The sequence below is a fragment of the Uloborus diversus genome, chromosome 1 (assembly GCF_026930045.1).
Source record: "Uloborus diversus isolate 005 chromosome 1, Udiv.v.3.1, whole genome shotgun sequence".
Taxonomy (NCBI): domain Eukaryota; kingdom Metazoa; phylum Arthropoda; class Arachnida; order Araneae; family Uloboridae; genus Uloborus; species Uloborus diversus.
Genome location: NC_072731.1, coordinates 245,879,196 through 245,891,504, shown reverse-complemented (window position 1 = coordinate 245,891,504; position 12,309 = coordinate 245,879,196). Strand labels below are relative to the sequence as shown.

The 12,309-nt window shown below is 32.2% G+C and overlaps 1 protein-coding gene across 1 annotated transcript in view; it reads left to right on the top strand.

Moving 5' to 3' along the window:
• The window catches only part of LOC129226439 (anillin-like), a 55,179-nt gene that overhangs the window by 24,430 nt on the left and 18,440 nt on the right, over positions 1 to 12,309 (top strand). Inside the window, exons 6-7 of the mRNA XM_054861045.1 lie at positions 3,994 to 4,329; positions 8,173 to 8,411. Coding sequence (XP_054717020.1) covers positions 3,994 to 4,329; positions 8,173 to 8,411 — 575 coding nt within the window. The remainder of the gene's footprint in view (positions 1 to 3,993; positions 4,330 to 8,172; positions 8,412 to 12,309) is intronic.

Sequence of the window (12,309 nt, the reverse complement as noted above, 5' to 3'; positions counted from 1 at the left end):
GATTAGAGAAAAGCTCCCTATGAATGGATGTCAAATGGTTTCATCTGTTTTGCATAAATATGTCAATTAGTTATTTAAGAATAACTACATTACTTCTATTCTTTCACTATTACTTGTTACTCTTGCAACAATTATTATGCTGTTTGAAAATTAATTTCAAAATAATTTCAATTCTTTTTTAGTTCTATCATAAATACACATATGTTTTTAAGAGTAATTTTGATAGTTTCTTAAAATTCTTATGCTAAGTGGTTTCTGGAAGTAAAGTATTCTTTTTTTTAATTTTCTATAATCTTTCCATGTACAAAAATTTAATATACTGTTTTGTAGGTTTTTATTCCCCCCCCCCCCAAAAAAAAAATTGACTCGATATGTATTTTTTAACCATTTTATTAAAAATGTAGCATCTTTTTAAAATATATCTTTAGTTCAACAACTTTACACAACTTAAAAGTTAAAAATACTGCATTTTAACCAAACATACAATGGATTTCAAGTAGAGCAAAGAAAGAAAACTATTATCATTGGTAACGTAAATCAGGGAAATTTGGTGAAGTTAATCAGGGAAAAGTCAGGGAAATTTTTTTCACAGTTCCTGTCGCCACCCTGCTCATGCTTTGAAATTTACCACACAAGCAAAATTTACTAATCTTTACTTATATTACACAAAAAGTTAATAAAATCCTTTTTTAATATTTAAAAGACATATTTCTTAAATTTTCACTGCTTGGCTTGGGCTTGCTTGTTGGTCTTTCATAAAATTAAAAAAAAATTTAAAATATCAATCTAAAAAATGTCAAAAATTAAAAGTTGAATGCACATGTTTTTCTGTACACTTATTTTTATGTAATTTTCTTAATTAAAAAATTGACAGTTTTATGACTGTTTTCTGGAAAATTATTCGATCGTTAAGGGATTAAAGTGAAAATTACAAGTTGAAGTCTGATACAGTTGTCTCAAAAACCAGAGTGTCAGAGAATTCCGAAGTTCTGTTTAATTCGAGGTGCTTTATTTATACTTTAAGATATATTTTGTAAAGGCTAAAAGATGATTTGCATAAAAATTTGAAAATCAATATCTTTTGCTATTGTAAAACTTCCTTAGCTGCATGGAGCAAGGCAATAAAAAGCTATTGAGAGGTCGATATCAGCAACACCTTCAGCGGCAACAAATATTCATTGACGACAAAAGATGGATTGATGAAAGCCTTGGAGATAATTCCTTGATACGAAAAGGACTTGAACTTAACATTGTTTTGCTACAAAGAACAGACAGCTCTTTTGGAATGTCCAATTGCAATTAACTAGAGAAGTGAACCTTGTGATGCTGTGTGAGTTGTATAGCAAAAATTTTAATCTTCTATAAAGTTTTGTGTTTTGCGAGGTGCACACATACATTCAAATGTCATGATGAAACTTATAAAATGGATTCAAGTCAGTCAAAATGCAATTTTTTAGTTGCCTACAAATTTACGCACAAAAATATGCTTAGACATTTTGAAAAAACTGATCTAAATTCCTTTCGGAGAAATTAAAGTGAAATTCATTTTTAAATTTAAATGATACTCTTTGTAGAGACAATGTATTACTTTTATTGTTCAAGGAAGCAAAAGGTAGGCATCCTTATGTTGTCGAAACAGAGTAAAATTTTTTGGATAGACCGAGTTTTCAGCAGGGTTGCGGGGGTCGGAAAGAAATTGACTGACTTTGGAAATTTTATAGCCTTCCACTTTTACTCTGGCTCGTGGAATTGTAAACCTTCAACTCTCGATTCCGACTCCTTTACCCCGAAATCAGTCCGACTCCACAGCCCTGGTTTTCAGTTTTCCGAGATGGTGTGAACCCCGTTTGCCTCAGATTTTCTGAGACATTGTATGTATATTTTTTTAATTTGAAGTGTTTTGAAAATGATATCATTTTTTACTTAACTATAAGATGTCTGCAGGTCATAGAAGTCTTTAACGGAGCAAATGATACTCTGCCCAGTGGCAGAAACGCCGCGACACGGCGACATCGTCACGAACAACAAAACCCTGTCACGGACAGTTTTGTCCGCGCTAAAAAAACAAACGTTGTCTGCCAAGAAAAAAAGGGTTTGTCTGCAGAGGAAAAAAAAAGCTGTCTGCAACTGTCAGACATTTATTTGTATGAACTGCTGATGCGGGGAGAGAATGATGATGAATGAGAGAAGATAACGAACACGTGAACAAACTGTTTACTGAAAAAGCAAATCTGAAATCAAACTAACGAATATTACTGGGTACAAAAAAAAAAAAAAAAGTCAGCACATTTCTGTGATAGATAAGGCTATTATTAAAACACAAAAATAATGTTTTTGTACTCATATTAATCAGATTCTGAAGTGCTGAAATTTGTTTTACACTTTTTTTCATTTTGGGAGGTTGTCGCTGGCTGGTGCATTGAAATAAATAGCTATCATGGCTGTGTAGCATCAGGGAAAGAAAAAATCATCACTTTACAGAACACTTTCTCAATGCTGTTAAATGAGAAATTACTAGTTTCCAAAATATAAATCCGTTATATCGCTTATGGGTCATTTTCCAGAAAACGTAACTTTTGAAAGAAAATATTTTTCAATTTCGAAACCTTTTGTTCTCTTTTTTTTCTGTTCTTACATGAAAGTGTTACCTACTAGAAGTAATCATAATGACCCTGCTAAGTTCCAGTTATTTTACTCATAAATGAAAAAAAAAAAGGCATTGTTCATAGAAATAAAAAGAAAGAAACTTTTAATATTTAAAAATCGAGGCTAATTTAATATCAAAGTAGTAGTTTTGTTAATTGTGCAAACCATCAGCTATTTTAATGATTAGTGGGAATATAATATTAAGCTCCCTTAATTGAAGTACGGCTTAATTAGTAGTTTGAAATGTGTGTATGTTAAAAATAGTATTTATTGAATTTGAGGATATACTGGCAATTTATGATTTTAGTAGAATGCCTATTATTGATGTATTTCACCTCCATCATTTATTTTCACCTCAGAAATGATGACATTGATAAGGGTCTGTCACGGAGATGAGATTCACGGAGGTGAGGAATTTTTCATTAATGTAGGCCTAATAGATTCATTTTTCAGGGATTTTTTTTTTCGTTGCTACAATCTGCACATATTAAGCATGAGAAAACATGGCCACTTCTTTTTTTACATTAATTTACATCCCTAAAATTCAAGTTCACGGAGGTGAGAAGTCAGAATAACCCTACTAAGTTTTTGAAGCAAAATCTATCTTTTTGTTTTTCGAAAAAAATCTCACAACTTCAATTATGGCTGAAAATAAATAAGTGGGCTCCCTTGTATGATGGAAAATAAAATTTGATGTCATTGCTGCCACATGTTAATGAGGAATGGCATTTTGTGTTTAGGTAACGGAGGTGAGAATTGATTGTGTCACATGACTCCTTGTCCTACTAAAACAAATTAAAACGCAATATTAAAAAAATTTAAGAATGAAGAATGACTTTATGTATCTCTCTTGTACACCTTGCCAAAAAAGGGTTGATTGCGTTAATAATTATCAAGACTCAAGTTTGAAAACCTTTTTTTAAATAATGTTATGATAGTTAGTGATATAGCAATTAATTTTATTAGTTAAACAACCGGATAAATTTTATTAATGCCAAATTAAGTCATATAAAATCTTCTCCCTCTTTTTTTATTTGCCAATCTTCAGTGCTGAGAAGTGAGGTGAGCAGTTATGCGTAACATGCTTTTCTCTTGTGTTCTCTTAAGTCTTAAATCAATGAGTAAAGAGGTTTTCTACCCCTCCACCTCTTTTTTTTTATCATTTGGATTTTATTTATTGTCATTTTGCGCTCTGGCAAGTAAAATCAAGATTATCGATTAAGTATTAGTCATTGTTTTTCTAGTTTCATAAAGTATGATTAAATGAAAAAAAAAAAATCTTTTTAATGTTAGTGTTTTAAAAATTACTTTGCAAGTTTTCATTTAAATTACTGCTCCATGTTTCAGATGAAGTTGTGAAAATGAATGCTTCTGTGAATCGTGATATCGACCCAGCAGAACTGCCACTTTCTGCTCGTAAAGCATTGTTTGAAAAAGCGCTGTTGCAGGGGTCGCCTAAGCCGAACGAAAATGTTGCTGAAGCTTCACTTTCAGTTGCTCAACGTGCTGCTCTCTTTGAAAATGCCTCTAAAAATAAGCAACTGAAACCAACAGTCCCAGCCCCACATCGAGTTCTGCACTCGCCAGTCAAATCTTTAACAAGTAATGCAAAACCTGTGAGCAAAGGACCTTTTTCAAGTGAAATCGGTTCATCAATTCAAGCATTGCAAAATGAAGGAAAAGGTACTTATCTCTTTGTGCAGTTGTTTACATATCAAAATTAGTTTTTGTCCTACAAGCAGTAAAAAAACTTATTAAAATTAATATTTTTGTGTAATTACAAATAAGTGCCTTAACTTAAAGTTGCATTTAGCTATTTGATGGTTTTATTAATATGTTCCATTTAATATTTTTTTCTACAAGTGTCTTTTTTTTAAACATATTGTTTAGAATTAGGGGTTTTTGCAGAGTGAAATAAGTTCAAAAGTGAATTCAATATTAAGATTGGAGATGCTGTGCTAATTTCTCTTGTTGACACTCTTTGTGTTAAGCATGCTAAAATTGTCCCTCTATTTTGTTTCACCTTTATCACATGTTGATTTATTTAGATTGCTTCTTCAATTGTATTGGGAGGAAATTTCTGTCCCCCCCCATCTATTTTTTTTATGTTAACTCTGAGATTGTGTTTAACCATGCTCTGTAACTAATTTGTTAATTTTTTTATTGCTTTTTATGTCACTTTACGTTTGTGCAGATTGTATTATTTTCAGTAAGTAATAGCCAGGACTAAGGCAGAAATACATGAAATTTACCTCCAGCTCATTCAATTCCATCCTATTAGCAGTCCTCTGCTGGAATTGACTGAGCTGGAGGTGTATTTAATGTATTATTTTGATTGATGTTTAGTTTGTGATTCCTGACATTAATTTTTGTTCATTCAATCCCTTTTTTTGTTGTATACTGTTTCCTTCGTATACTTTTGCTGTAAATTTAATGTTCAAATAAGAGAATAACATTTATTAGGAAGGAAGAATTGTTTTTGTAAAAGAACTCAAATTTGTTTGAATGAAGGATACATTTGTGTTTGATGACACATTAAGTAATGGACAGATAAACAAAATTTATTTTAATGATTTAATTTTTTTTCTTAACTTGTATCATTAGCCCTTCAAATTGAATTTAAAGCAAAATGAAATTGAGTTATTAGCATTATACAAGCTAGTAAATGCATGGATTCAACTGGTCACTGTAATGATTCAAAAATTGACCTTCATAGAGGGTACTCATCTAGACAACTGTGACGAAAAAGAGTAGGTTTCATATTTTAAAAGTGAAATCTGCCTTAAAATCAATTTATCACTACAGTGTTAACTCGGAAATCCAAACCCCTGAGATCCAAAATTCAAACAGCTTGCAAAGTATAAGCTTAAATTTAGATTTGAAAAAAAAAAAAAGAAAAGAAAATATTAATAACTATGATTGAAAAGTTAAGTTAGTTTTTTAATGGCAGCTACTTTTAGCAAACCTTTGAAAACAGCATATAGTACAGCCAGCTGTGTACCTTATTGTGGCAAACTGATTTCAGTTGTCATTCTTTGACGTAACAAACTGAATTTGATGATGCAATGTTGCTCCAGCAGTGTTGGTCAGCAGCATCACCCCTCTCCCTTACGCTTACAACCACACAATAGGTTAGTGCATTACATTTAGTACCGTGTACACCCCACTAATATGTATAAACATTAGCATTAGTGGGCTCATTTGGAACTTCTTTATAATGCTGTACATATATACTGTACATAAAATATACTGTACATACTTACTGAAAGTATGTACAGTATATTTTATGTACAGTTATTTTTTTCCCTTCAAATTGTGTTTGATTCCCAGTAAACATTTAAATCCATGTAGTTTTAGAAACAATATGTATTTTACAAGTTACAAATTGTACTGCTTTCTGCTTTAGTTGAATGTTACTTTTTTTTTAAAAACATTTTATTAAAATATTGACTGCAACTGTTCAAGAATTATATTTGCATTTCATTTCAACGTTTTGAAGTTTCCTACGATGTTGTAGAAGTGAAAAAACAGGGTGCTTTATTTTTTTTTAAGGTGTTTTATTTTTATTTTATTTTTTGAGTGGGAATCATGTTACAGCAATACTCCTGCTACTATGATGTAGATGGCGTACAAAGCACTCGTGCTATATCGGATGTAAAATTAATTCCTTATTAGCTGGAAAGAAAAACTTTCAAATCATATTGAGCTAATAACAAAAGTTTAAATAGGCCATCTGGTAAATTCTAACTTTCCAGAGTCTGAATAGGGCTCAGCCCTATTAGTTCAGGTTTCTGTGGTTCCACTATGTGTACAAATATTGAAAGAGTTGATGAATCCAGGGGTCTGGCCAGAGGACATTTGGTTCTGTTAACGGACCCTTCACAATAATCCGATCAACCAAAACGGACCTTTCACAAAGTCCCGATCAACCAAAACAGACCTTACACAAAATTCTACTGTAAATTCTGATAAACAAAAACTGATCTTTCACAAATTGTTTATTGAAAGAGCAAATCTCAAAACAAAATAATGTGTATTTCCGTGTATACAAACGATAATGTTTGGAACCTTTTTTAAAGTTAAATTCTACTGCGGCCAAATAAATATAACGCTTGTTGTTTTCTTTGAAAGAAATTAACAGCTGAAAGTCAGTTTGGATTATAATTTTGCTTGTTTATTTTATGCAGTGGGTTATTATAAACTTCTCTGAAAAAGCGTCAACCTTCTCTGAAAAGGAATCTTAAGCAATCCCCCCCCCCCTCATGATTTAATAAACAATAATGTACAGCAAAATGAACTTAGAACTGCAAATGATAGTAGGGGTGGGAGGGGGGGATGTAATCGCTTTAGATAGGGTTACCAACTTCAAACTTATCGCCATTTAGTGTCTGCGGGTGCAATGTTTAACTGTTATTTTGGGAGAAAGTTCTCTTTAAATAAACTCCTTAATTTACCGTTTTTTTCTTCAGATGCCTACATTTTGAAAGATGCAATCTTTTTACACCCGATATGAGAATTATATTTTATTCTTTTTTCAAGCTAACTTTGCTGAATTAAAACACAAATAAATGAAAAGTCTCTTTATTTTTGTAACAACGCTAATTTCAAGTTTTTAAAGTTAAATTCCATTTTTTTATGAGTCAAAAATTAAAATGCTGAATCGATGTTTTTTTTTTTTTTTTGCTTCAACTCTGTCCAGATATTAATGATATGTTTACCATAGGACACTAAAATGCAATTGTAAAATAATTGTATCAAAAATTTTTCTTTTACAAGCCGTTTTTATACTTTTGATGCCTTGACTTTCAGGATTGCGATCTCTTTACATCCACTATAGGAGTCGGATTTTTCGAATTTTCGATTCATTGTAGTACGCTTTGTTAAGAGGGAAACAAATAAAATCTTATTTTATTTTTGTAAAAATCACAGGGTTTATAAGTTTTAAACGAAATTCTGTGCTCTTTAACAGTGTCTTGGATCAAAAATTTAAATTCTGAACTCCTGCCTTTATTTATTATTTTTTTTACAGTTATTTTGAATACTATACAATTAACATTTCTAGTATAATTTAACATAATGTAGAATGGTAGATAAATATTGATACTTGAGGGGTGCCCATCTCCCAGTGAGCGATGCCTCCCCCCCCCTCGAATGCTAGAAAAACACTTAAAAATGATATTCTCAACAGAAAAGAGGGAAAACACTCAACTTCAAGTGTCGATGCAGTTTGTACCACCTCAAAATTCTGAAATTTTGTTTTTACAAAAAATAAAAATGAAATAAAATAAAATAAAATTATTTGGTTTTTCACAAAATCATTTGATTTTTCACAAAAAACATTCCCTGTAAGAAATCCTGGAACGACCCATGAAATCAATTTTTAAATTTTCAGCATTGACTGGAATTCCTTAAATATATCTTGGGTTCAGTAATACTTTTAGAATAATTTAAACATTTTATTTATTATTTTTATTATTTTTTTCTTTTCCCCCACTCTGTTACAATTATCGAATTTTGTTTATACAGCATCTCCTGTGAAACAGCCCACTTCTAAGGCAGTTCATTCAACTCCATCTCCAAGCAAAAATGTAGGCTCACATACCCGCCTCGTGCAGCAAAAATTGATTGAAAATGCTAACACTTGGCAGCATAAGGACATTGTGTCTAAAACAAGTGAGGAAAGGAAGCAAGAACTATCAAGTTTGGTGAATCACTGGGAAAAGCTGTCGTCTTCTTCCAGTTTAGAAAAAAGCAATTCTGAAGAGGTAATTTTTATTGATTAAATATATTGTGAAAATACAGTATTGTGGCAATTAATTGGGAAATGCCTTTTTTTTTTTCATTTTATCACACGTAAGCGAACAAATAAGCACTCAACTTCAGCTCAGAGTTCAAATGGCAGTTATTGTCAAACTAGTAGCTGTTTTTACGCATCAGGTAAGTAGCAGGTATATAAATTCTTTCGCCAAGTGTCTAGAAGTTGGCAGTGTTAGTTGCTTGCTTGTTGTCGGAGTAATTAGAGTCATGGATATCAGCCCTGAAACATGTGCTAAAGTGATTGCACTTAGAAAACACACTTCTGAAACGTTAGAAGAAATAGCCAAAATATGTAGAGTGAGTAAATCAAGTATCAAGAGGATATGGCAGCGGTTTAAGACAACAGGAAATGCTGGAACCAACCGTATTGAAAATAAGGCCGAAAAAGATCAACTTGGGCTCTTGACGACAAAAGTTTACATCGAATGAGTGTTAGGAATCCTTGATTAACTAGTTTTGATTTGTCCAAGTCCATGGTGGCAGCTGGTATTGACATTGCACCATCAACAGTGAGATGCAGGCTTTTAGAACGGGGGCAGAAAGCACGTCTACCGTACAAGAAGCAGCTACTCATGCCTCATATGAAAAAAAAAAGGTTATAATGGGCATGGAAGTATAAAACATGGACTAAGGAGGACTGGGGAAAAGTTTTATTTTCTGTGGTTCAGGGATTTAGACCCAGGTTCGTGAGAAGGAGCAAAGGAGAACCTCTTCGTCCGCATTACATTAATCAAGTATCCACCTAAAATGATGTTTTGGGGTTATTTCTGTGGTTCAGGGACATAATCCCTTGTTCCCATAGAAGGAATGATGAATAATGCCAGCTAAGAATCAATATTGACCCAAAATGTGCTTGCAACCAAGTCTAAACTTTGGCAGAACGGAGATTACGTTTTTTAACACGATAGCTTGATATCACACATCGAAGCAAATTTTTAATTTCTGCTCTAAAAACAAACTTACTGGACCGGATTGGCCCGGAAACTCACCGGACTTAAATCCGATTGAAAATTTGTGGGCTATTGTTAAAAAACGTCTTCATAAGTTTGACAGTACTACGATGGAAAAGCTAATTTCGTCTGTTATTGACACATGATACAAAGACGCTGAAAATAAAACTATATGTGCCAGTCTAGTACATTCCATGCCAAAACGTGTCTGTGATATTATTAAGTCTCGAGGAGATCATATTAGTTATTAGTTTCAAATGTATTCATGAAAAAATTGAATAAAACTGATTTTTTGGAAAAAAATGCATTTCCCAATTAATTGCCACAATACTGTATTTCTATGACTTCAGTTGTGCTTTGAACTTTGCAGGACAAAGTCAAAAGAAAAAATTATAATGAATTGTTTGACCACAAAATCTCGGAATTACTTATTTCACTTGAAAGATTTTTATTCCTCCACAGAACCTGTTTATCACTGAAATCCAGTTCAAATGAGGCAGTGAGAAGCAAAGTGATGTAAGTGGACATTTTCAAGTTTTGAGTAAAACACGTTTAAAGATCAGCTCCTAGGTAGGCTTTCATTGAAATTATTTTCTAAATTATGCTGTGTAGCAGCAACTACGAGGGCTACTAGTACCATCTCTTGCCTCAAGACAGAAGAGAGGTTCACCTACCATGTGTACTGGTTATCTCCAAATTTTTAATTTTGCCACTTACATCCTTTTGCTTCTCACTGCCTCAAATGTCTTATGTTCCACTTTGGAAATAAATTTAAAAAGAAGCTCTTGTTGAACCTTTGATCATTCCTGTTTTAGTTTAATGCAGTGAATGTGTGAAGCTGCAATGTGATTTGATGTCCTCAAAGTAGCTATAACACAAGTTTTTCTCTACTAATTAATTTTAAAACTGATGCTAATTCCTGTCCCGCAGCACAAAAATTTTGGGAATGGTACGGAAGTATCGACTTCATTATCGGCTACTAAATATTGGTTTCCCCATGAATAGACTCTCATCCCTTTAGCATCACTGACAAAGGAAGTTCTCAAATGGCACTAGTCTAAATATCGCTTTGTTAGTGTATACAAATAACCTTCTACATTTTTCATCAATGGGGTGGTTTCCTTCAGTCAAAAGTACTACTTTTATTCATTGAAATGGATAGAATGAGCAAAAAAAAAAAAAAAAAAAAAAAATTACATGGACCCAGAAAATACTTTCATTTTCCCAAATTTTTTTTTTTTTTTTTGGAATTAATTTTTTAAAAATGTCCGATTTTTCAAACAAGGCGTGGTCTTTATGACGTCACAAATAATGCATTTTGGTGCATCTTTCTACCATGGTTCCATGTTATGATAATCAAGCAGCAAATTAAAATTGCGCTCTACGCTTGCTACCAACCATATCGTTGCCAATACACGTGAGTAAAGATGCGAATTAGATATTTTGTTCTGTGAATGGCAACATTGAATAGCATTTCATCATTTGTGATGTCACACGACAGAAGTGTAAACAATGAAAGCACAGAAATTTAAGAAATTTTTTTAAAATATTAAACTTAAATAAATTATTTAAAAAATGGTCAGATCCTATGTTTTTAAGCATGTTCTTTCTGAAAAAAAAAATGCTTTTAAAAGTTTGGAAACGACCCCATTGTTTTCATACATAAATTTGAAAGTTGATAAAATAGAATGGTACCTAAATGTGCTGTTTCATCAAAATTTGTGAAGGGAGTTTCTGACATTCAAAGAAAAGGAGAAGATTCTCAGTGTTCTTGAACAACTAAAAAGTGTGTTGAAGGTAGCAAATTAGGTATTGAGTGTATCTTCCATACAAAGAAATAAAAGTCCGTCAAAAAAAGTCTGTAAAAGTTCAGAACTTAGTTTTAATATTAAAACTCTCAGACTAGTGTCTAAGCGAAATGCAAATGTTATGAAAATGGAAGCTGCTCTTGTATTGCGGATCAAAGAGGCCAGGAAAAAGAGAAGGGTGTTATCAAAGAGGGAAAAACGTTCGATTAATGAAAAGGCAGCGCAAGCAGTATTAAGAATTATGTAAGAATAACTATCTGAAAATTGTTGCTGGAAATTGCTCGAAAAAGTAAAATATAATAAGATTCTTAGAGTACCATTCATACTACTTTTAAAAATAATTTTTGAAGTTGATGAGAACCAATATATAAGTTGATGTGTAGTGAAACCATATTTCATTTATATTTTTCAGAAAACCTCTCAAAATTAAGAATGAAACATTTATACCATTACCCAAATATGTTCTCAATGCAGTGTATATGAATGCTATTGAAGAGCCTGGGTCTATTAACATTTCTATTTGCTATTGAATGCTAATCGGTTTCCATAAGCTTCAACTTTATTTAAAAGTTGTTTAAATTTTAATGTAATGTAGAAGTGCCCGGTTTGAAATAGATGCTATGTAACAAGAGCTACCAAAACATTATTTTAAATGATTTGTGTTAAGATTTGTCTACTATGTCAAACTAAATATTTTTTTCTGTTTTCTAAACAAATTAACATTTGTACTTGTTTTGGGGAAGCGCTTTTTAATCTATATACAGTAAAACCCCTCCTAACGGACATCCCTCAAATGAGGACAAATTTTAATTCTCCGACTCCAAGGCAAATAACATTACTAAACCCCTGTCCTGCGGACACCCCTCTATTGCGGACAAAAGAATTTGTCCTGTTATTGTCCAAAATGAGAAGGGTTTTACTTTATATAATTACCTCTGAAGGTTCTACCTGAACAAAACACTCTCTGTGGGTGAGCCTTGATTCTTGAGAGCTAAGTTGAGTTTTGGTAAGATTTTGAAAGATGAAAACAATTGAAGTATCACATTATAGAAGATTTTTAAACTGCTGTCAGAATTGTCTATGTACAC